The following is a 24,456-nucleotide window of genomic DNA, read 5'->3' as shown; positions in this document are numbered from 1 at the left end:
ATTAGTCATTGTAAACAATCAAAATTCAATTATTTTAATTCACTTTCCCCATTTGGATTTGGCCACAACATTAAGTACACCAACACTGATTGGGGGGAAAGTAACTATCGACAACTTGGTAATGGTCATGGTTTACTTTTATTTGAACATGCATCAAGTTAAAATGGAATACATCACATAATTGATAATGAGATGTATTGATTTGACATCAATACTGTTACAATTAGGTGGTGAAAAAAGTACTTTGCACCGTGGGCCCCTACTTGACTTCATGTTTTGTTTCTGCAGTACTCTGTGTAACATGGATGTCCACACTTTTTCCACTGAGAGCCACATACTGAAAATTCTAAGGCTTTTATTTGTACAGGCCAATTTAAAAAAAAAAGTGTGTGTGCAAATCGTCCCCAGGCCATTTTTTGGACACCCAGCTTTCTAGTGTCGCTGATCATGTAATATTTTAAAATTCTTATGTTCACTTCAATACTTCTTTAAAATGGGGCAAAACACTTGTGCTGGTATTTTAGGAATAAAGGGAGTCAATCCGTACTGTCACCTAAACTTTTCAGATGGGATTTTCAGAGGGAGTGCAGATCAGTCTATTAATTGTTGCAAACGCATTAATTTCTATAAAACTAAGTGATTGTTGTGGACACACATTTCCTCATCATGCTTTGAAAGAAAAGGCATGTAGTACTATAGGTTTGAGTGCCACAACCTACTTCAAGTTCCTTTGTATATCAGCGCCATCTACTGGTCCATTTAGGAACACGTCTCACAGGCGGTGTGAGTTTGGTAGACATTAAATCAACTCTGGAGGTTTAAAGATGAAAATATGAACAAAAATGAAAGGTGTTCTTGTGGTGGAAAGACAATATTCATTCTTTTATTTATTTGCATAGATGTCCCAACCTTAATTCTTAATCAGACATTAAAAGTATGTAAATGATGCAAAAGCCAAATAGATCAAATTTTCAACACTGCCTTTTTGGCACAAAGAAAAAACAAGCTTTAACTTTCAACGAATATTAGCCGTCCTAAGAAGTAGCTGTCTCTGGTCAGACCATTGCCACCATAGTTAGCCACAAGCCATACCTCATCTCCGACGTTCAGCTTTATGTATGTGCCTCCACTGGCTGTGATGTAGCCATCTTGCTTGGTTGTGAATGAATGCACAATCAACTCTCCATTGCGCATCAGATCTACGCTAGCAGCATGCTCATAGATTGTGCAATAAAATTGGAATTCATACACCCCGGTATATGGGCATGTAAATTTTCCTGTGCTGGGGTTATAGCTGTCCTGTGCATTGTAGATGATGTCGTAGAAGGGGATAGCAACACCAGGACTAGGGTAGTTGTTGCCCAGTCGCACAGAGAAGGCCACATTCTCATGATAGGTATCTGTTGGTGCACAAAACCAAAAAATGTAAATAACATCAAACCTTCTAACATCAAATCTTTACTGTGATATTGTGGAGATCTGCTTTCAATATCAATAATCACAAGAACTTTAGCATTCACCTTTCGGTCCAGGGACGGTAGCAGGTCCTTTGACTGTAGTGTCATTCTGGGGTTTTGAAGTTGTTATGGTGGTCCTCGGGATTTTTGCTAGAACCAAGGAATGTTTGCTTATTAGTCAGCCCAACATGCTGAAGTATTGGCACAATATTTTATTACAACTATTTTGGAAATGGTGTGCTAAAAACCAGTCATCACATTGCACACAATTCTGCTACAGCCTATTTTCTTATAGATAGAGAGATATGGATACATATACACTTACGTGTTGAGAACGAGGCGGTAGATACATAGCCTAAATTGTAGACATTAAATGTGAAGAATTTTTGTTTATTTTTTTTTTTTTAATTTATTTACTTATTTTTAAACTTACCTGCTGGGTACGGGGTGGAAGTTTTATTGCCTACAGTGTAGACATTAAATGTGAGGAATTAGTAAAGTATTCAGAAATAGAAAACTACTGGCATACTCTATCAAGAGATACTTTCAAAGATTTCAGAACTCCCAAAGTAACTTTGTATTTACCTGGTGGGTACGGGGTGGAAGTTTTATAGCCTACAGTGTAGACATTAAATGTGAGGAATTAGTAAAGTATTCAGAAGTACTGGCATACTCTATCAAGAGATACTTTCAAAGATTTCAGAACTCACAAAGTAACTTTGGGGGTAGGTACATGGCCTATAGTGTATACCTGTCTAATTTTGTTTTCATGCATATTTTACATCCAATGTCCAATAAACCTAATTTCACTCCTGAAATACCAGTCTGTCTATCAGTTATGTGATATACAAAATGTAATAGTAGCTTCAAACACCCAACGTTGTATTAATAACAATTTCTGAACTCCCAAACTAACTTTGGATTTACCTGGTGGGTAGTTGGGGGTACTTACGTAATCTAATGAATTATACTTTAAATGTGGGGAATCAGTATTCCGAAATTTAAAAAAAAGGACTGGCACAATCTACTGGTACTAGCAAATGTTTTATAAGATTTCAGAACTCCCAAAGTAACTTAATAAGATTTACCTGGTGGGTATGGGGTGGGGATCTCAGGGTCTTTATAGTCATGCGCTACAACAAATACAGTGAAAAACAGGAAAGTCAGTCATTCCAAAACACAAAATTTTGTCAAATATATCATCATGAGATTTCAGTGGTGGGACTCACGGGGCTCCTGCCACGGAGTCAGGTCAAACATAGGGATGTCACTGCATTTGGTGTAACCGGAGCCCCGGGGCCGGAACAGGAAGGCGTTTTCTGGAACCTCAAAGATACCGGTATTGTCACAGACTATCCGGGAAAATGACGTTCGAGACAAAGAGACTCTCTGGTCCTCTGTAAATACTCCTTTGTTCTCCCACCAAAGTCTAGAAAGAAAATATATTGTCAGAGTTTGTAAGAGAGAGCAAATTAAAACCATTCATTTGCTATCATGTCTTTACCGGTCTCCCTCACGAATCTTGCTGAACTGAGTTCCGATGAGGCAAGCGAACAGAGGTCCAACCCTTCCTCCGAACACAAGAGGTTCTACAATTCCTCCAAGCCATAGATCAATGTTATCAGGCGTGCCATAGAGTTCTAACAACTTCCAAGCCAGAGTCTCGTTTTGCAGCACTTCAGCCAGCTCCTTCTCATTTTGCGGTTGTGACAGACCACAGAACTTGCGCCATCGGTTGTATCCTGACAAAGGGTAATATACGTACATGAGCGACATTCTGAGATTCTGAGGTACTGTGTGCAGGAAGACTAAATGGATACCTGGGATTCCGTGGTCTCGTCCACGCTGCATGTTGAGAGAGGCCAGATCAAGAGCCATATCGAAGGAGAATTTAAACAGCAGGTCTCTCAGTTCATCCGTAATGACGGCATCCTGGACGTTCAGCTTCGCCGGTCGACCCACAATCCCCCTCACGATGGGGTCTATGCCACCTGAAATGAGTGAAATGTGTTATGCAAAAGCGGGGTCAAACACCTACAGATATAGTCCTACCTTCAAAGACGACCCTCCATGGTGCGTTCAAGGCTGTGTGCAGCAATGGAGAAGGGTACAACGGGTGATCCATGTAGCTCCCGTCGAGACGGAAAAGGAAGGGTTGAACCATTGAGTGGCCAAATCGGAAGGCAGCTGCTCCGAATGCATTAGAGATGGTGGCATCTACAGTGTCATCATAGCCAGGGAAGGTGGACAGCTTCTTGGATACGACTTTTGGACCAACAACGGCTGGCAAGAAGTCTCTGAAAGTGATGACCTAGAAGACAACAAAAATGTCAATCAAACAAGGATTTTGACTTTGTTAATTGTTGATGCGGCTGAGCCCAGTTCTAACCTGATGATATGCTCCAACGATCTTGCGTGCTTCCTGGTAGATTCTCTCTCCATCCCACTTTGGATTTAGTTTCCGCAAAGCCCGAGCCAGCCGGTTGTGCTCACGCAAGAACAGTGTGTGCATTGAGGTCAGAGCAATGTTTTCATTGGCGCGATCATCACCTTCAAGGTTAAAATGGAGTCAGATGAATAGTGTTGGAATCCATACATCCACACCGTGCCACTCACCGCCCAAAAAGCAAAGCACTTCCTCGGCGTTGGGGTCGTTGGTGATCCGAGCTCGTGTCGCACACAAGTTGGCTCCCATAGCGGTAAAGGGAGGCAGTTCTCGGCCTTCGTCAGTGAACTCTGTATTGACCCTCAATAAGCCTTCATCTGTGTTGAGGTTTCGGAGGGACTGAGCTTTGATATCATCCGAGCCGTACACCTGACCCGCATCAATATAAGATGTCAGGGTGTTCAACTGTTGCCGAATGGTGGCGGCGCCAAAGATGGAGCCTGTGGGTCCAGATCCACATGTGGCTGTTGAGCGAAAAAAGGGGATGCATTCCTGGGAGCCAAAGCGTGGACCGTTCTTGGGAATCTGTTCAGAGGACAAGCTGCAGTGAGTGTGTGCGACGGTTTGCGTGGGTATGTTCATGTTCATGTGTGACACGTGTGACATAGATGACAAGAAAGAAACACCGACCTCGATGGGGAAGCAGGGCTCAGTGCGCTCGCAGCTCTCATCGCAGTCGAGGCCATTACTGAATGAACGGATGACTGGAGAATGAGGTGTGAAAGTCAGGTCGTGATCTATCCACTGTCCGAAGATGGTCAAGAGGTGAGAGAACATTTGGTCGCTCACCACATCATTGATGGGTGTGGTAAGAATGCGGTTAGACACCTCTCTGACCTTCAATATGATGGAGGAAATTATTTAACCCAAACTTTCAAATGCGCAGATGACTTCTGTCCAAGCTAAACGGAATGATCATACCAAAGGAAGAAGGAATCCATTAATTTTGATAGGGTCCCACCCTCGAGGTTCAGAGATTCCATCTTGGTACTCAGCAGGCAGCCATCGTGCAAAGGGGATGTTGGAGGCACCCCATCGGGGATTATACCTGCAGGAAGTTGAATTAGCCACATACTGTAAGTAAAAGCGACTGCAAGCAGCTACTGTACATGGGAAGGGGAAAAGAGCCAGGAAGAGACAGTCGTTTCTGTGTTACCTGTTGTTGCAGACGTTGCTGGCAGTGCGAAAGACGTCAAGGTTGGGTGTTGTCCTGCAAGAGGGGATGCGCTGTCGAGGTGAGCAGCCTGTCAGTTCTGCAATGAACTCCACATCTTCCTCAGACAGCAGGTCTGGTAACACATGCAAAGGACCAGTGACTAATTGTATTTTTGAGAGTCTCTTAATCAAAAAATAATAATAATAGCAATATTAATACAGTACCTGTGGCATTGATAGAACGTCTCTGACGTCTTTCCGCAGATCTTTTGATAATGTCTATCGCATTGCTCATGTAATCAGCTGATCGGGCTATCTCACGTGAGATTCCCACAGGCTGCTTGAGCAAGCGTAATACATCCTGGGGCCTAGCTGCATTCCGTTTGACACGATCAAGGCACCTGCAGAGGCATATCATCATCATCATCATTGATGATATTTAGCCCGAATGCACCAGTGTTAGCTTAGAATTGCTATAAATGCATACATAGACATTGTAATGAAATCAAGTTGAAGAGCGACATCATTCAGGCATGCATTAAAGATGCTTTCTGCCTTGGCGAGGTATTGCAATGGGTATGCTAGAATGATTTATTATATTTATTATATCTGGAAGTATTTGTGGAATCCACAACAAGATTGTTTTTCATAATATAGATCAGTAACAATATGACGCTAAAAAACGCTTAAACTCTTAACTCTTTTAATTCTTGAAGTGATCTCCAACACTGAAAAGCAGCTAGTTTTACTTTTCGTTTTAAGTCTTATGTTAAGTCTATGTTTTCCTCTGAATTCCAGTGTGTACAGGCACGGTATAGTTCAAGTTCATAGCCATGACTGACACTTCTTGAGAGCCTGTTTGATATATATATATATATATATATATATATATTAGCAGGTTGACAAAAATTTCCCCGAAAAACGAAAAAACTCACTCTTGTCTTGAGTATTCATATGCAGAGTCCACTTTAGTGATGGCAGCGTTAACAGCGTTTTCAATTGCCTCCCTGCTCAAATATTCTGAAAGCATAGAGTATCATACATTCATTCATTGTATTTAAAAAAAAACATTCATTGTATTTAGAAAGTATGAATAAGCATGGGAGTATTGTTAAATATACACAATGTAATCTGTTTATTCGGCTTATATACACTTACGTGCATCCACTTGCCATTGCAGCCAAAGCGCCACAAGCAGGACGCAGACACCCCGAAACATATCTGGAAAGGGAAAAAAAACATATTTCCACATCACGTTGATGAAGACATTAAAAATGAAAAATGAACAGAAAAATCATAAGGCTATAACCTGAAATAAAAGAGAGCTCCAATGCGTGTAAATTCTGAGCGTTTAGTTGTTGCGCTTTTAGCTTTTATAGCACCGCCACTGCATGAAAATAATTTGTCACCAAGAATTTGGAGCATTTTTTTTAAATATTGTGCTTCCTAGTTCCGCCTTAGGAAGCCTCCTGGTTCAACCACTTCAACCTGTAGTTGACATAATTATGACAAGTAGAAGAGCAACGTCTCACAACGTCTATACACTCAGCCATTTGTTTGTTCAAAACGAATTAAAGAAAATAATTTGACGAAATGTTAGCTGTTTATGATTTCCGCTCAAATATTTCGGTCAAAAAGTTACTATTTTATTACTACTTTTACTGGAAGAGAAACTCTGTATGTAGACATCTGTATGTCTATTTTTATTTTATTTTATTTTAATGGCAAACAATATATGGAACACAGAAAGTGGAACAAATATTATACAGGAATTGCTGTGAAACTGGGAAGGAGTAGAATGAAATAAACTTCTTCCTAATCCTTTTCCTACATATTGTATTATGAAACAATGTATTTTGGAAATCTATTTTTCTTTCTTGCAATATAGATTTTTAAGACCTTTTTATTTGGTGGTCGTTTGCAAAACCTTCATGAGTCATAAGAGAAGACAGGTTTTCTACACTGTAGTTTTGTAATTGGTGGCAACGCCAATTACACAAAGTGTAATGGAATTTTTTATTCAGAGAACAATAGACGCAAGAAAAGTGGCGGAACAACTTCCCGTGACAAAGCACTATGCGTGATTACTGAAAATGGTGTGTGTTCTTACAGTAAAGGATACGCCTGATGGGGATGGAGGAAAAACAAGTATACGCAAGTATATATACTTGCCTTAACTTTTTTTTAAAACAAATACAGAATGTTAAGGCTTTGTGATTGTTCTATCAATTTTTGTGACTTTCTATATTTTCACCCTGTATTGAAATTATTTTTTCAATATTTGTTTTTGATGTGTCTGGGATGATGGTATCAGAACTTAATTTTTGTCAATGGAACGAAAGATTATTATTATTATTATTATTATTATTATTATTATTATGTATTTGAAGCATGCTTAACATAATACTTGTTGCATTTTAGTGATGCACATGTGCATTACTAAAATGCAACAAAATCAAAATTAAAAAACAAAATTAACCAAAACTGCAGTTTTGGTCCATCTTGTAGTCCATAGGTTTACAGTAACGGAGACAAATGTAATGTAAAATAAATAAGCAGAACAAAATAAACATTCAATAAATATTATACATGAATTTGTTTGAGGGAAATAAGGATTTTATTTTATCCCTATCCAGATAGATCTGTGCCCATGAAGCACTTGTCCAATTAGGAAATTATACTTGTATTTCTAAACTCAACTCATGTGGATAAAAGACAGAACCAGTCTCCCAGTTACAGAACCACTCTCTCCCATTCAAACCTCTCCATCATGTGCAAGACCAATTAAAAAAGGACCCTAGGGAAAGATATTACACCTGCACAAGACCATGGAATAAACTAGACCAATAAACTACAAGACCATCAATGAGAAGCTTGGTGAGAAAAAGGATGACTTCTGGTGCAATCTCTTAGAAATGGAAGCAATATAAGATTTCACGTTTAACATTACTTTAATTGGGTGAAAATCCACAGATTCTTGCTTTTACATTATAAAAATTTTATTTTTTTTCCACAAAAAAACATGACATTGACCTGAAGTTAGCAATACATTATAATAAAATAAAATATACTGTACAAGACCGGTTGATAAATGGCAAGAATTTTACACTGTTGGATCTTGGAGGGGCTCAATTACGCTTTTTCCACTTTTCTGACCTACAAATGTAGTTAGAATGTTGTATTATCGTGTTAAACGAGGCCAATGTTTCAGATAATGAGATTTGCGCATTTGGAAGTGAGCCCTGAAAGAAGTTTGGGATGGCTCTGAACGCTCAACTTCAGAAGGTGTGGAAAAACTGTCCCTTTATGATGTCACAGAGGAGCGGATTTCCTTATATGGGTGTGGCTGTAAGCCTGATAAGCTCTCTGCCATCCCCCAAGCTCCGCTTCTCTGTTTACATGGCTAGCAATGGCTCGTACTGGAAAGCCACATTTGTTTCCAATTCCTAAAGACGCCACCATCAGGCACAAGTGGTTGGAGTTCCTGATTCCCTACCAGCAAAAGAAATGCATTTTAATCTGTCAACAGCATTTCACACTGGACTGTGAACATGGGCTAGTATGTAGCTGGACTAGCTGACAAACTTACTGAAGCCTGATGCCTTTCCAACGTTACTTGGTTGTGTCAAAGAGTCGGAAACGCAAGCAGTAAGTAACAATTTATCAGTGGCCTAACTGTGTTTATTTTGTGTAAGTCATGGAGCAAAGGTGCTTGTCTGTGTTGCATTATATAGTGTGCATACAGGGAGGGGGTTGTTAATACCCTTTTCCCACCACAATTAGTGGCTTTACCCAAGTCTTTGAAACACTGGTAGTCAAAACACTTGTATAGATGGATAGATGTTACCGATGCTGAAAATGCTAAAATGCTAAAACTACTTACCATTGAGAGACGTATTGAAGTTGTAGGTGCAGATTGACACCTCTGTGTGAGGCCCTGGTTTACTCGTGTCCAATCGATGAGATCCACACAAAGTCCATATAGTTGCAAAAAATGAAAGGTTTTATTTTATAGAATGCTATGACAAAAGGGTTAATTGTTCAAAAAAGATAACTCAAATCAGACACGGTAAAAGAAAACCGTGTGCCTCCACAGCAGTCCAAAGCTTCCACCTCACCGTGTGACACAGCACCTCCCCCAACATGTGCCTGGCCGCACACCTGAATGGAGTTTTTATAATAAGCAGCACCATTATTTGAAACAAAAACAGCAACAACAATTGATTAAAATAAATATTCCCATTTCATATTTCAAACAGGTGTGCATCATAGCATAAATAAACTCTACGATTGACTGGCTCATACACACCGGCCCCTAATTGTTTTCTAAACTTAGAAACAATTACCAAACATATACACTATACAATATACAAAGGTACATATATTGTTGTTAAACTTAAATCCTATCCTTCACCTTTGTTCACTTTGAGGCGTCCCATACCTGCACGCAGTGTTCTCAACATCTGTCTCATACTGCTTCAAGGAGGAGACTGACCTTGGTGATGGGTCTATCTAGTTCGCTGCTCTTTGTCTTTACACGAACACACCGAACAAGTCCATGTTCATCTGGCACGGCCTCGATGATCTTACCAATGACCCATGAGTTTCTTGGCGCAGTCTCATCCACCAGCAAAACGATGTCTCCTGACACAAAGTTTCGCTTCTTCTCTGTCCACTTCTGACGTACTTGCAACTCAGGCAAGTATTCTCTCATCCATCGTTTCCAAAAAAGGTCTGCCATATACTGGACCTGCCTCCACCTTCTGCGTGCGTAGAGGTCCTCCTTTTGGAAGACTCCTGGAGGCAGAGAGGGCTTGGTCTTCAGTAGCAGAAGATGATTTGGGCTAAGCGCCTCCAGGTCGTTGGGGTCACTAGTAGGTGTCGTAATGGGTCGTCCATTGATGATAGCCTCAGCTTCACACAAAAATGTTTGCAGATTCTCCTCATCCAGATTCTGTGTCTTTAAGGTGGCATTGAGAATTTGTTTGATGAGTCTGATTAAGCGTTCCCAAACTCCTCCATGGTGAGGAGCGGCTGGGGGGTTAAACATCCACTTAATGCCTCGTTGTAGCATAGTGTCCTCAATTTTGAAGACGTTCCACTCTTGCATGGCCCTTTTGAGCTCCCGCTCTGCTCCAATGAAATTGGTACCATTGTCAGATCGTAATTCCATCACTTGACCTCTTCTTGCAACAAACCGTCGCAGAGCATTGATGAAGGAGTCTGTATCCAGGGATGCTGCCACTTCTAAGTGCACAGCTCGGATTGCTAGACAGGTAAAGATAACACCATACCTCTTTATAGTGGATCTTCCACGTTTAACATCAAAGGGACCAAAATAGTCCACACCAGTTCTGGTGAAGGGCGGTTCATCGGGTATGACTCTGCTCCGCGGCAGTTCTGCCATCTGTTGTTGTCCAGTAACGCCATGTAGTCGTCGACAAACTATGCATTTGGACAGGATTCTCCTAATTGTTGCACTGGCATTGGGGATCCAGTATTTCAGACGCAGTTTCGATAAAATATGATTGCGGCCGCTGTGACCCGTGTCTTGATGGATTTTCTGTAGAATTAGGTCTGACACCCGTAGGTCCTTGGCCAGGATGGCAGGATGTTTGGTTTCCTCTGGCATGGCTGCGCCATTGAGCCGTCCTCCAACCCTCAGGATTCCATCTTGAAGGACTGGGTTGAGTTTGTATATGTGGCTGCTTCTTTTAACAGCCTCACCCTTCTGTAGAGCGCTAATCTCATTTTGGAATTTCTTGCGCTGGCAGTGGCGTATGATTTCCATCTCAGCCTCCGTCAGCTCATCTACTGTGAGGGTTCCTTTGGTTATGATTGTTTTTTCTGTTAATTTGGGTTTATGTTGCAGTCTTTTCTGTTGATTCTCATCAGAGCTAGACCTTGGACTATGCTCCCTTCTCTTTTGAACCAGACTTAGCAATGTGTTCCGAACCTTTAGAAGGCTTGTAACATCGGTCAACTGCAAAGTCGGTGAGTAGCTGCAGTTCCTTAATCCAGTCTAGCCACTGCTGTGTGAGATGATTTGGAATTGTGTCATCCCATCCGAGTTTCATCCTACATAGCTCTTGCAAGATCTTCTTGGCTGAGAGCACCACCGGAGCCAAGATTCCTAACGGATCGTAGATGGAGCTCACCACGGAGAGAATGTTTCTTCTGGTGGGTCTGTGTGGGATGACAATTTGGAATCTGAACTGATCAGACTCAACACACCATTGTACTCCCAAGGCTCTGTCCATAGGAAGTAAGTCTTTGTCCAGGTCAAGGTCTTTCACTTCATCTGCCCTTTCCTTATCAGGTATGGCTGCGAGCACCACTCTACTGTTGCTATCCATTTAGTTAAATGGAAGCCTCCTTTCTGACAGATGGTTTTCAGATTGTGGCATAGCAACATTGCTTTGTCCTCAGAGCTGACTGACTTGAGGCAGTCATCCACATAAAAATCATGCAGTATTGTGCTAACTACTGAAGCATCAAACAGGTTCCTGTTGTCTTCAGCACATTTCCTGAGAGCATAGCTGGCACAACTTGGTGATGAAGTAGCACCGAACAGGTGGACAACCATCTTGTAGTCCACCAGTGTTTGGCTGATGTCTCCGTCAAGCCACCATAGAAACCTAAGTAGGTCAGCATCTTCAGGTGGCACTCTAACTTGGTGGAACATGGCTTCTACGTCAGCCAGGCTACCTTCAGGGAAGTCATATTTGAACTGTTGGTTCCATAGCTCATCCAGTTTGGCCACAGTTATTCTGTTTGATGTAACACATGTTACATCACCAATTGCTTCACAGTTGCCTTCTCTCAATGGGCCATTAACTGTGCATCCAAGTGCAGTTTTGACTGCATAAGGTCCATCATCCACACTCCTGATCACTTCTTCTGGTTCCATAGCCTTTGGCACATTGGTCCCAATCAGCAGACCTATTTCTGCATCAATGTGGGGAATCCGCACTTGCTCCAGATGAGGCCACCTGTTTACGTCCTCTTGTCGTGGGATGTTCCTTTTGTTTGCTGGGATGATCCTTTGAGAGAATACTTCCTGTAGTTCAATGAAGCTGCGGCCTTCAACATCGCTCACCTCTAAGTCCGTGACAACATGACTGGGAACAATCTTTTGCTCTCCCATAGTTGTTAATAAAATGTTGATCCTTTTCCCATTCAGGTTGAGGTCATTCATCAGCCTTTCAGTGCAAAAGGTTGCAGTGCTGCCCGGATCCAGGAAGGCATACGAATTTACAACTTTGGTGCCGTTCTTCGCCTTTACTTGGACTGGTACGATGGCAAGAATACTGTCCATTTCCCCGGCCCCAGTGCCGGAACATATTTTGTTTGTATTGTTGACGAATCCACTGATCACAGATTGCTTCTCTCCATCGTCGGATGATCCTTCCTTCGGTGAAATTTTGTCTTTGCTCTTAATGTGCAACAAAGTGGGATGAGTCATTGAACAGACTTCACAATTTAATTTGTCTTCACACAACTTGCTCATATGTCATTGTTTTAAACAGCTGAAGCACAGCCCCTTTCCACGAAGGAAGTCTATCTTCTCTTTGTGCAAAGCCTTTCTCATTTTTTTACATTCCACCATGCTGTGTTGACCTTGACAAAAGAGACATGGCTGGGTGTAAGCATGGGCAGGACCATGAGAATTCTTTTTACTTGACTTTAAATCTGTACTGGCACTTGATGGGTTGCTCACTGGCGTCACTGTTGTGGTGAAAATTGTTTTAGCACGCTTTCTTTGTGTTGTGAGGTTTATTGGAGTCTTCTCTTGAGCTTTGCTGTTGTCCTTTATGTCTCCAAACAACGGATGTAGCGCGATTTTAGCTTGTGTGTTGACAAACTTGACGAGGTCCTTGAACTTGGGTCTTTTAGTTTGCTTCTGTTGGATTTCATAAGCAACACTCCTCCACCTCTCCCTCAGCTTATATGGAAGCTTATTAACAATGGCACGCATGTTAGAAACGTGATCCAGCTCCTCCATATACTCCATGTCGGTCATGGCATTGCTGCAGCTGGTGAGGAAGAGAGCAAGTGCATTGAGAGCCTCACCATCATCTGCCTTGATTGTAGACCAGTTCAAAGCTTTGTTTATGTATGCTACAGAGATCCTATATTCATTTCCAAAATGTTCTTTCAAAAGTCTTTTTGCTTCACTGTAGCCCTTGTCTGGATCCATGTGAAGGCAACTTCGGATTAACTCCCGAGGCTGTCCACTGGTGTATTGTTCCATGAAATACAATCGGTCCTTGCAGCTCTCTGTTTTGCTCTCCACACCGTGTTCAAATGGACTTATAAAAAGTCTGTAGTCCAACGGATCTACTTTGAAGATAGGAATGTGTTGTGGGGGTAAGGTAGAAAGTCTTTGTTGCTTTACCAGGAATTCTGTAATATCATTTTGGCGCTGCATTATATTGAGCAAGCCTTCAGAGCTTGCTGAGCTTCCACCACTACTGCTGCCTGAAGAGGAACTATGGATACTGCTGCCACATGAAGCTAAATGTGGCTGTGCAGCAGTACCAGGGCATGGCGTTTTATTGCTTTTATTTTGTTGATGCTTAGTGGTTGCTTGTCGGCTTGCTTCATAATTTGTGTCTTTCACATTTTGCTGCTTTTCTTGTGAATCTAAGAGGATGTCATCCTTTTGGGGTGTCTTTGTGTCCTCAAACATCTGTAAGACCTTAAGTTTAGCATCAGCAGCAGCCAGAGCAATTTGAATCTCAAGCTCCTCCCTCTCAGCCTTGAGCTTATTCTGTTGCTCCTCCAAAGCTTGTCTTTTCTTCAGAGCTGCTGCCTTTGCCAGAAGTGCAGCCCTTTCCAGTTCTGCAGTCAGACGTACTGAAGTTGCAGAACATGAAGAGCCACCAGCAGTGCCCTTTGACCTTTTCGACGCTGCTTCTGATATGCTATCTGAAGGGTGGACATTTTCATTGACTTTCCTTGCTTCCTCCATACGTTTATGAACATCTTCCATCGAACCAGTAACCTGCTTAATAAAGTCCTTAAATGAATCTGCCTTGGTTTAAACCAGTTCTGTTGATCACTGTTCATAGCATCTTCAGATGAAAGTCGCTGAAATATTTCCTTCACAGAAATGTAGAGTTTACAAAACTCTTCAAAAAGCTTGTTAAAATTGACACTCAGTTCAGTCTTTATCAACTCCAAATTTCCATCATGATCCATTAAATGAAGCAACTCATTCTTTTTTCTTGTCAGTTGAGCCAACATGGACGTCCTTGCACCTATTTTTCTTTGCAATGCATCCTCCATCGCTTTGACTGTTGGTTTCACCTGCCGCTTTTCCACTGTGGCTGAATCTTTATCATCCTCCATGATTTAGAAGCCTTTTCCACTTGCTAGCTGCAGTTAGCTTGACACAGCAAGGTGTTTCAATAGGTTGCGTTGAGGAGCTCCCACCTTTCCTTAGCGAAGTCCTCTTCCAAAGTCCTGGTGTTCCAAAAGTTTGTTCCACATGTAAAGGCCGTGAGGAGAGGGTTTTCTTTTACTATTGTAGGTGCAGATTGACACATCTGTGTGAGGCCCTGGTTTACTTGTGTCCAATCGATGAGATCCACACAAAGTCCATATAGTTGCAAAAAATGAAAGGTTTTATTTTATAGAATGCTATGACAAAAGGGTTAATTGTTCAAAAAAGATAACTCAAATCAGACACGGTAAAAGAAAACCGTGTGCCTCCACAGCAGTCCAAAGCTTCCACCTCACCGTGTGACACAGCACCTCCCCCAACATGTGCCTGGCCGCACACCTGAATGGAGTTTTTATAATAAGCAGCACCATTATTTGAAACAAAAACAGCAACAACAATTGATTAAAATGAATATCCCCATTTCATATTTCAAACAATATTTAAGGTGTGCATCATAGCATAAATAAACTCTACGATTGACTGGCTCATACAGAAGTAACCTCTTTTCTTGAGTATTGTTTTGCATGTAATATGTGGATGCTGAACTGCAGTACAGTGGTAACTTGGTTAACATCCGCCGCGCACACATTTTTTGGTTAACAACCAAAATTCTGGCTCAAATTTTGCCTTGGCTTACGTTCACCTGCTTGTTTAGCATGCAGAATACTGTCCCGTTTGTATGGAAATGTGACCGGAGTGTCTCCGGTTCACGCTTAGCAGTCTACCAAACCGGTGGCGCATTGAGGGTGACATTCTGTGTTTCTGCCTGTCTCATTTTACATCCGTAACACACATTTCTGGTTCCAACAACAACACATAAGCATTGAAACTTACTGTGGCGTGCTTTCACGGCATTCCAAGTCAAACATGGCACACAGCCCAACTTCTGCCATGTCACTGTTTTTTTCACTTTCTATATTAAATACCAAGGTACATGTTTATAGTTTTAGAACATTGATATTTAGTTTGATATACTTCTGCAAATTGTGGGTGCATGAGCAGAATCGTGTGTGTTTGTGTTATTTTGTTAATTGATGGTTTTGTGGGGTAAAACCAACTTTGCCTATTTTCTAAAAAAAAAAAATTATGCACTACATAGTATTATATGTGGGCCACTGCAATCATTAGTAATTAGTCATTGTAAACAATCAAAATTCAATTATTTTAATTCACTTTCCCCATTTGGATTTGGCCACAACATTAAGTACACCAACACTGAGTGGGGGAAAAGTAACTATCGACAACTTGGTAATGGTCATGGTTTACTTTTATTTGAACATGCATCAAGTTAAAATGAAATACATCACATAATTGATAAGGAGATGTCTTGATTTTACATCAATACTGTTACAATTAGGTGCATGGTGAAAAAAGTACTTTGCACCGTGGGCCCCTACTTGACTTCATGTTTTGTTTTTGCAGTACTCTGTGTAACATGGATGTCCACATTTTTTCCACTGAGAGCCACATACTGAAAATTCTAAGGCTTTTATTTGTACAGGCCAATTTAAAAAAAAGTGTGTGTGCAAATCGTCCCCAGGCCATTCTTTGGACACCCAGCTTTCTAGTGTCGCTGATCATATAATATTTTAAAATTCTTATGTTCACTTCAATACTTCTTTAAAATGGGGCAAAACACTTGTGCTGGTATTTTAGGAATAAAGGGAGTCAATCCGTACTGTCACCTAAACTTTTCAGATGGGATTTTCAGAGGGAGTGCAGATCAGTCTATTAATTGTTGCAAACGCATTAATTTCTATAAAACTAAGTGATTGTTGTGGACACACATTTCCTCATCATGCTTTGAAAGAAAAGGCATGTAGTACTATAGGTTTGAGTGCCACAACCTACTTCAAGTTCCTTTGTATATCAGCGCCATCTACTGGTCTATTTAGGAACACGTCTCACAGGCGGTGTGAGTTTGGTAGACATTAAATCAACTCTGGAGGTTTAAAGATGAAAATATGAACAAAAATGAAAGGTGTTCTTGTGGTGGAAAGACAATATTCATTCTTTTATTTATTTGCATAGATGTCCCAACCTTAATTCTTAATCAGACATTAAAAGTATGTAAATGATGCAAAAGCCAAATAGATCAAATTTTCAACACTGCCTTTTTGGCACAAAGAAAAATAAGCTTTAACTTTCGACGAATATTAGCCGTCCTAAGAAGTAGCTGTCTCTGGTCAGACCATTGCCACCATAGTTAGCCACAAGCCATACCTCATCTCCGACGTTCAGCTTTATGTATGTGCCTCCACTGGCTGTGATGTAGCCATCTTGCTTGGTTGTGAATGAATGCACAATCAACTCTCCATTGCGCATCAGATCTACGCTAGCAGCATGCTCATAGATTGTGCAATAAAATTGGAATTCATACACCCCGGTATATGGGCATGTAAATTTTCCTGTGCTGGGGTTATAGCTGTCCTGTGCATTGTAGATGATGTCGTAGAAGGGGATAGCAACACCAGGACTAGGGTAGTTGTTGCCCAGTCGCACAGAGAAGGCCACATTCTCATGATAGGTATCTGTTGGTGCACAAAACCAAAAAATGTAAATAACATCAAACCTTCTAACATCAAATCTTTACTGTGATATTGTGGAGATCTGCTTTCAATATCAATAATCACAAGAACTTTAGCATTCACCTTTCGGTCCAGGGACGGTAGCAGGTCCTTTGACTGTAGTGTCATTCTGGGGTTTTGAAGTTGTTATGGTGGTCCTCGGGATTTTTGCTAGAACCAAGGAATGTTTGCTTATTAGTCAGCCCAACATGCTGAAGTATTGGCACAATATTTTATTACAACTATTTTGGAAATGGTGTGCTAAAAACCAGTCATCACAATGCATACAATTCTGCTACAGCCTATTTTCTTATAGATAGAGAGATATGGATACATATACACTTACGTGTTGAGAACGAGGCGGTAGATACATAGCCTAAATTGTAGACATTAAATGTGAGGAATTTTTGTTTATTTTTTATTTATTTTTTATTTATTTACTTATTTTTAAACTTACCTGTTGGGTACGGGGTGGAAGTTTTATTGCCTACAGTGTAGACATTAAATGTGAGGAATTAGTAAAGTATTCAGAAATAGAAAACTACTGGCATACTCTATCAAGAGATACTTTCAAAGATTTCAGAACTCCCAAAGTAACTTTGTATTTACCTGGTGGGTACGGGGTGGAAGTTTTATAGCCTACAGTGTAGACATTAAATGTGAGGAATTAGTAAAGTATTCAGAAATAGAAAAGTACTGGCATACTCGATCAAGAGATACTTTCAAAGATTTCAGAACTCCCAAAGTAACTTTGTATTTACCTGGTGGGTACTTAGGGGTAGGTACATGGCCTATAGTGTTGACCTGTCTAATTTTGTTTTCATGCATATTTTACATCCAATGTCCAATAAACCTAATTTCACTCCTGAAATACCAGTCTGTCTATCAGTTATGTGATATACGTACAAAATGTAATAGTAGCTTCAAACACCCAACGTTGTATTAATAACAATTTCTGAACTCCCAAACTAACTTTGGATTTACCTGGTGGGTAGTTGGGGGTACTTACGTAATCTAATGAATTATACTTTAAATGTGGGGACTTAGTATTCCGAAAATAAAAAAAAAAGAACTGGCACAATCTACTGGTACTAGCAAATGTTTTATAAGATTTCAGAACTCCCAAAGTAACTTAATAAGATTTACCTGGTGGGTATGGGGTGGGGATCTCAGGGTCTTTATAGTCATGTGCTACAACAAATACAGTGAAAAACAGGAAAGTCAGTCATTCCAAAACACTTAGAATAGCAAATTTTTGTCAAATTTATCATGATGAGATTTCAGTGGTGGGACTCACGGGGCTCCTGCCACGGAGTCAGGTCAAACATAGGGATGTCACTGCATTTGGTGTAACCGGAGCCCCGGGGCCGGAACAGGAAGGCGTTTTCTGGAACCTCAAAGATACCGGTATTGTCACAGACTATCCGGGAAAATGACGTTCGAGACAAAGAGACTCTCTGGTCCTCTGTAAATACTCCTTTGTTCTCCCACCAAAGTCTAGAAAGAAAATATATTGTCAGAGTTTGTAAGAGAGAGCATATTAAAACCTTTCATTTGCTATCATGTCTTTACCGGTCTCCCTCACGAATCTTGCTGAACTGAGTTCCGATGAGGCAAGCGAACAGAGGTCCAACCCTTCCTCCGAACACAAGAGGTTCTACAATTCCTCCAAGCCATAGATCAATGTTATCAGGCGTGCCATAGAGTTCTAACAACTTCCAAGCCAGAGTCTCGTTTTGCAGCACTTCGGCCAGCTCCTTCTCATTTTGCGGTTGTGACAGACCACAGAACTTGCGCCATCGGTTGTATCCTGACAAAGGGTAATATACGTACATGAGCGACATTCTGAGATTCTGAGGTACTGTGTGCAGGAAGACTAAATGGATACCTGGGATTCCGTGGTCTCGTCCACGCTGCATGTTGAGAGAGGCCAGATCAAGAGCCATATCAAAGGAGAATTTAAACAGCAGGTCTCTCAGTTCATCCGTAATGATGGCATCCTGAACGTTCAGCTTCGCCGGTCGACCCACAAGCCCCCTCACAATGGGGTCTATGCCACCTGAAATGAGTGAAATGTGTTATACAAAAGCGGGGTCAAACACCTACAGATATAGTCCTACCTTCAAAGACGACCCTCCATGGTGTGTTCAAGGCTGTGTGCAGCAATGGAGAGGGGTACAGCGGGTGATCCATGTAGCTCCCGTCGAGACGGAAAAGGAAGGGTTGAACCATTGAGTGGCCAAATCGGAAGGCAGCTGCTCCGAATGCATTAGAGATGGTGGCATCTACTGTGTCATCATAGCCAGGGAAGGTGGACAGCTTCTTGGATACGACTTTTGGACCAACAACGGCAGGCAAGAAGTCTCTGAAAGTGATGACCTAGAAGACAACAAAAATGTTAATCAAAGAAGGATTTTGACTTTGTTAATTGTTGATGCGGCTGAGCCCGGTTCTAACCTGAAGATATGCTCCAACGATCTTGCGTGCTTCCTGGTAGATTCTCTCTCCGTCCCACTTCGGATTTAGTTTGCGCAAAGCCCGAGCCAGCCGGTTGTGCTCACGCAAGAACAGTGTGTGCATTGAGGTCAGAGCAATGTTTTCATTGGAGCGTTCATCACCTTCAAAGTTAAAATGGAGTCAGATGAATAGTGTTAGAATCCATACATCCACACCCTGCCACTCACCGCCAAAAAAGCAAAGCACTTCCTCGGCGTTGGGGTCGTTGGTGATCCGAGCTCGTGTTGCACACAAGTTGGCTCCCATAGTGGTGAAGGGAAGCAGTTCTCGGCCTTCGTCAGTGAACTCTGTATTGACCCTCAATAAGCCTTCATCTGTGTTGAGGTTTCGGAGGGACTGAGCTTTGATATCATCCGAGCCGTACACCTGACCCGCATCAATATAAGATGTCAGGGTGTTCAACTGTTGCCGAATGGTGGCGGCGCCAAAGATGGAGCCTGTGGGTCCAGATCCACATGTGGCTGTTGAGCGAAAAAAGGGGATGCATTCCTGGGAGCCAAAGCGTGGACCATTCTTGGGAATCTGTTCAGAGGACAAGCTGCAGTGAGTGTGTGCAACGGTTTGTGTGGGTATGTTCATGTTCATGTTCATTCTCTCTACTTGGGGGCTTTACGTATGACACAGATGGCAAGACAGAAACACCGACCTCGATGGGGAAGCAGGGCTCAGTGCGCTCGCAGCTCTCATCGCAGTCGAGGCCATTACTGAATGAACGGATGACTGGAGAATGAGGTGTGAAAGTCAGGTCGTGATCCATCCACTGTCCGAAGGTGGTCAAGAGGTGAGAGAACATTTGGTCGCTCACCACATCATTGATTGGTGTGGTAAGAATGCGGTTAGACACCTCTCTGACCTTCAATGTGATGGAGGGAATTATTTAACCCAAACCTTCAAATACGTAGATGACTTCTGTCCAAGCTAAATGGAATGATCATACCAAAGGAAGAAGGAATCCATTAATTTTGATAGGGTCCCACCCTCGAGGCTCAGAGATTCCATCTTGGTACTCAGCAGGCAGCCATCGTGCAAAGGGGATGTTGGAGGCACCCCATCGGGGATTATACCTGCAGGAAGTTGAATTAGCCACATACTGTAAGTAAAAGCGACTGCAAGCAGCTACTGTACATGGGAAGGGGAAAAGAGCCAGGAAGAGACAGTCGTTTCTGTGTTACCTGTTGTTGCAGACGCTGCTGGCTGTGCGAAAGACGTCAAGGTTGGGTGTTGTCCTGCAAGAGGGGATGCGCTGTCGAGGTGAGCAGCCTGTCAGTTCTGCAATGAACTCCACATCTTCCTCAGACAGCAGGTCTGGTAACACATGCAAAGGACCAGTGACTAATTGTATTTTTGAGAGTCTCTTAATAATAATAACAATAATAATAATAGCAATATTAATACAATACCTGTGGCATTGATAGAACGTCTCTGACGTCTTTCTGTAGATCTTTTGATAATGTCTATCGCATTGCTCATGTAATCAGCTGATCGGGCTATCTCACGTGAGATTCCCACAGGCTGCTTGAGCAAGCGTAATACATCCTGGGGCCTAGCTGCGTTCCGTTTGACACGATCAAGGCACCTGCAGAGGCATATCATCATCATCATCATTGATGATATTTAGCCCGAATGCACCAGTGTTAGCTTAGAATAGCTATAAATGCATACATAGACATTCTAATAAAATCAAGTTGAAGAGCGACATCATTCAGGCATGCATTAAAGATGCTTTCTGCCTTGGCGAGGTATTGCAATGGGTATGCTAGAACGAATAGGCTCAGAGCAAAACACACTTACGCACAAGAGAAGGTGAGTACATACGTATAATTTGTTACGAGGAAGTGTTAGCAATATGATGCAACGCTTGGCAATTACTGTGTTAAGAAGAAAAGAGAAGAAACATTGAAAAATATAAGAACATATGTGTTGTCAGATGATAGCAATGTAATACAGTTTAGCTACTAAACATTGAATGTTCAGTCGTCCCTCGTTACTTTGGGCTTTGAATTTCATGTCTTCACTCTATTATAGTTTTCCTTCCATCCATCCATTTTCTATGCAGCTTATCCTCACAAGGTTTGCAATGGTATGCTGGAGCAGGGTACACCCTGGACTGGTTGCCAGCCAATCACAGGGCACATATAGACAAACAACCATTCACACTCACATTCATACCTATGGACAATTTGGAGTAGCCAATTAACCTAGCATGTTTTTGGAATGTGGGAGGAAACCGGAGTTCCCGGAGAAAACCCACGCATGCACGGGGAGAACATGCAAACCCCACAAGGAGTTTTGTATTATGTCACTATTTTGTATTAATTAGTTTTAAAAAATGCATATTTAATCCAGTGTTATGTATTTTTGTCTAAATTAAGCATTTTCAAGCATAAAAATTACTAAATGAACAAAAATACAAATATAAGGCATTCAAAAATGCATTCAAATATGCTGATGTATGATTCTACACAGGTCACTAGATGTCAGTAATTCTACTGTAATTTTGGTGAGACACACAAACAGCAGACTTCATTGTGGAACAAGAGACACAACAGTCAATTGGACTGGAATTAGTTCAGGGTGTGCTCCATCTCCCACAACCTGAGTTAAAGCCGTATAGAAAATGGATGGTTGGAAAAACACAGGCTACTGTTGCAGTTCTAACCCATGGCAAGATAAAACTCAACTCTCAACTTCCAAGGTCGCTTCCTGTCTACCATTCACTTTGCCTCCTTGGGAATACATGTATACTTAACATACAAACGCGTCTTATTTTAGTCTTAAATGGCTTATTTACTGTTAGTACTACTGTACATTGGGTAATGCAAAAGTGACTATAGGAGTGTAGGTTAATGTCTAAAGGGCTCTAATGATGTTAAACCCATATTTAGAAGGTCATAAACTGTTTTTTTATACTCAAATTACAAAATATATTATTTATAAATAAGGATTCCAACTTGTTTTTTGGTGGCTTGAAGCACATTGTAGAAATATAATTTTACCAAAAAAGCCAAAATATAAAAAAATTATAAAATAGAATTTTTCATAATCAAAACATCTATCATTCGGTATCTATCATACCGATAATTATCAGTACCAGTAATTATTGGACTTCCATATTTATAATAAAACAAAACTCTGTCTTTAAATACTGATTATCAATACATTAAAATGTCAAAATGGACAGCCATGGCCTGTCATAACAAGGCAAAGACTAATATGTATTTGTGGAATCCACAACAAGATTGTTTTGTCATAATATAGATCAGTTACAATATAACGCTTTGCTTAAATCTTTTCATTCCTGAAGCGAACTCCACCACTGAAAAGCAGCTAGTTTTACTTTTTGTTTTAAGTCTTGTATTTTTTTTCCCTCTGAATTCCAGTGTGTACATGCACGGTATGGTTCAAGTTCATAGCCATGACTGCCACTTCTTGAGAGCCTGTTTGATTTTTTTTTTTAGCAGGTTGACAAAAATTTCCCCGAAAAACGAAAAAACTCACTCTTGTCTTGAGTATTCATATGCAGAGTCCACTTTAGTGATGGCAGCGTTAACAGCGTTTTCAATTGCCTCCCTGCTCAAATATTCTGAAAGCATACAGTATCATACATTCCTTCATTGTATTAAAAAAAACATTCATTGTATTTAGAAAGTATGAATAAGCATGGGACTATTGTTAAATATACACAATGTAATCTGTTTATTCGGCTTATATACACTTACGTGCATCCACTTGCCATTGCAGCCAAAGCGCCACAAGCAGGACGCAGACACCCCGAAACATATCTGGAAAGGAAAAAAAACATATTTCCACATCACGTTGATGAAGACATTAAAAATGAAAAATGAACAGAAAAATCATGATGATATAACCTGAAATAAAAGAGAGCTCCAATGCGTGTAAATTCTGGGCGTTTAGTTGTTGCGCTTTTAGCTTTTATAGCACCGCCACTGCATGGAAATACTTTTCGTCACCAAGAATTTGGAACATTTTTTTTAATATTGTGCTTCCTAGTTCCGCCTTAGGAAGCCTCCTGGTTCAACCACTTCAACCTGTAGTTGACATAATTATGACAAGTAGAAGAGCAACGTCTCACAACGTCTATACACTCAGCCATTTGTTTGTTCAAAACGAATTAAAGAAAATAATTCGACGAAATGTTAGCTGTTTATGATTTCCGCTCAAATAATTCTGTCAAAATGTTCCTATTTTATTACTACTTTTGCTGGAAGAGAAACTCTGTATGTAAACATCTGTATGCCTTAATTTTATTTTATTTTAATGCCAAACAATATATGGAACACATAAAGTGGAACAAATATTATACAGGAATTGCTGTGAACCTGGGAAGGAGTAGAATGAAATAAACTTCTTCCTAATCCTTTTCCTACATATTGTTTTATGAAACAATGTATTTTGGAAATCTATTTTTCTTTCTTGAAATATAGATTTTTAAGACCTTTTTATTTGGTGGTCGTTTGCAAAACCTTCATGAGTCATAAGAGACAAGACAAGTTTTCTACACTGTAGTTTTGTAATTGGTGGCAACGCTAAGTGAAATGGAAATATTCAGAGAACAATAGACGCAAGAAAAGTGGCGGAACAACTTCCTGGAGAGGCTTTCGTGACAAGACACTATGCGTGATTACCGAAAATGGTGTGTGTTCTTACAGTAAAGGATATGCCTGATGGGGATGGAGGAAAAACAAGTATACGCAAGTATATATACTTGCCTTAACTTTTTTTTAAACAAATACAGAATGTTAAGGCTTTGTTATTGTTCTATCAATTTTTGCGACTTTCTATATTTTCACCCTGTATTGAAATAATTTTTTCAATATTTGTGTCAAAATATGTGTCTGGGATAAT

At 40.8% G+C, this 24,456-nt stretch overlaps 2 protein-coding genes across 7 annotated transcripts; both read right to left on the bottom strand.

Moving 5' to 3' along the window:
* Positions 1 to 852: 852 nt before the first annotated feature.
* Positions 853 to 6,440, bottom strand: LOC131128284 (eosinophil peroxidase-like). Of its 4 annotated transcripts, XM_078789798.1 has the most exons (19): positions 6,368 to 6,440; positions 6,217 to 6,279; positions 5,994 to 6,078; positions 5,284 to 5,459; positions 5,060 to 5,192; positions 4,825 to 4,951; positions 4,534 to 4,740; positions 4,074 to 4,428; positions 3,847 to 4,007; positions 3,510 to 3,768; positions 3,278 to 3,448; positions 2,962 to 3,199; positions 2,687 to 2,886; positions 2,546 to 2,590; positions 2,043 to 2,072; positions 1,891 to 1,920; positions 1,783 to 1,812; positions 1,521 to 1,607; positions 853 to 1,400 (listed from the first exon to the last, which is right to left on the bottom strand). In XM_078789798.1, the coding sequence occupies exons 2-19, from the start codon at positions 6,275 to 6,277 to the stop codon at positions 1,009 to 1,011; spliced, it is 2,787 nt and encodes a 928-aa protein (XP_078645924.1). In that variant the 5' UTR covers positions 6,278 to 6,279; positions 6,368 to 6,440; the 3' UTR covers positions 853 to 1,008. The 4 variants fall into 4 exon arrangements, with proteins under 4 accessions (XP_078645924.1, XP_078645922.1, XP_078645923.1 ...); XM_078789796.1 differs by lacking the exon at positions 6,368 to 6,440 and having other exon boundaries at positions 6,217 to 6,361; XM_078789797.1 differs by lacking the exons at positions 1,891 to 1,920; positions 6,368 to 6,440 and having other exon boundaries at positions 6,217 to 6,361.
* LOC131128283 (eosinophil peroxidase-like) lies at positions 1,784 to 23,553 on the bottom strand. Of its 3 annotated transcripts, none has more exons than XM_078789803.1 (16): positions 23,460 to 23,553; positions 23,310 to 23,372; positions 23,089 to 23,173; positions 20,991 to 21,166; positions 20,763 to 20,895; positions 20,528 to 20,654; positions 20,237 to 20,443; positions 19,758 to 20,112; positions 19,531 to 19,691; positions 19,194 to 19,452; positions 18,962 to 19,132; positions 18,646 to 18,883; positions 18,220 to 18,570; positions 17,683 to 17,712; positions 2,043 to 2,072; positions 1,784 to 1,812 (listed from the first exon to the last, which is right to left on the bottom strand). In XM_078789803.1, the coding sequence occupies exons 2-13, from the start codon at positions 23,368 to 23,370 to the stop codon at positions 18,354 to 18,356; spliced, it is 2,190 nt and encodes a 729-aa protein (XP_078645929.1). In that variant the 5' UTR covers positions 23,371 to 23,372; positions 23,460 to 23,553; the 3' UTR covers positions 1,784 to 1,812; positions 2,043 to 2,072; positions 17,683 to 17,712; positions 18,220 to 18,353. The 3 variants fall into 3 exon arrangements, with proteins under 3 accessions (XP_078645929.1, XP_078645926.1, XP_078645928.1); XM_078789802.1 differs by lacking the exons at positions 1,784 to 1,812; positions 2,043 to 2,072 and adding exons at positions 17,158 to 17,244; positions 17,420 to 17,560; XM_078789800.1 differs by lacking the exons at positions 1,784 to 1,812; positions 2,043 to 2,072; positions 17,683 to 17,712 and adding exons at positions 16,977 to 17,037; positions 17,158 to 17,244.
* Positions 23,554 to 24,456: the final 903 nt, after the last annotated feature.

The sequence above is a fragment of the Doryrhamphus excisus genome, linkage group LG3 (assembly GCF_037039965.1).
Source record: "Doryrhamphus excisus strain RoL-2023G ecotype Guam linkage group LG3, RoL_Dexc_Guam_v1.1, whole genome shotgun sequence".
NCBI classification, from domain to species: domain Eukaryota; kingdom Metazoa; phylum Chordata; class Actinopteri; order Syngnathiformes; family Syngnathidae; genus Doryrhamphus; species Doryrhamphus excisus.
Note: the sequence above shows the minus strand (reverse complement) of the source record. Positions and strands in the feature narration are given on the sequence as shown.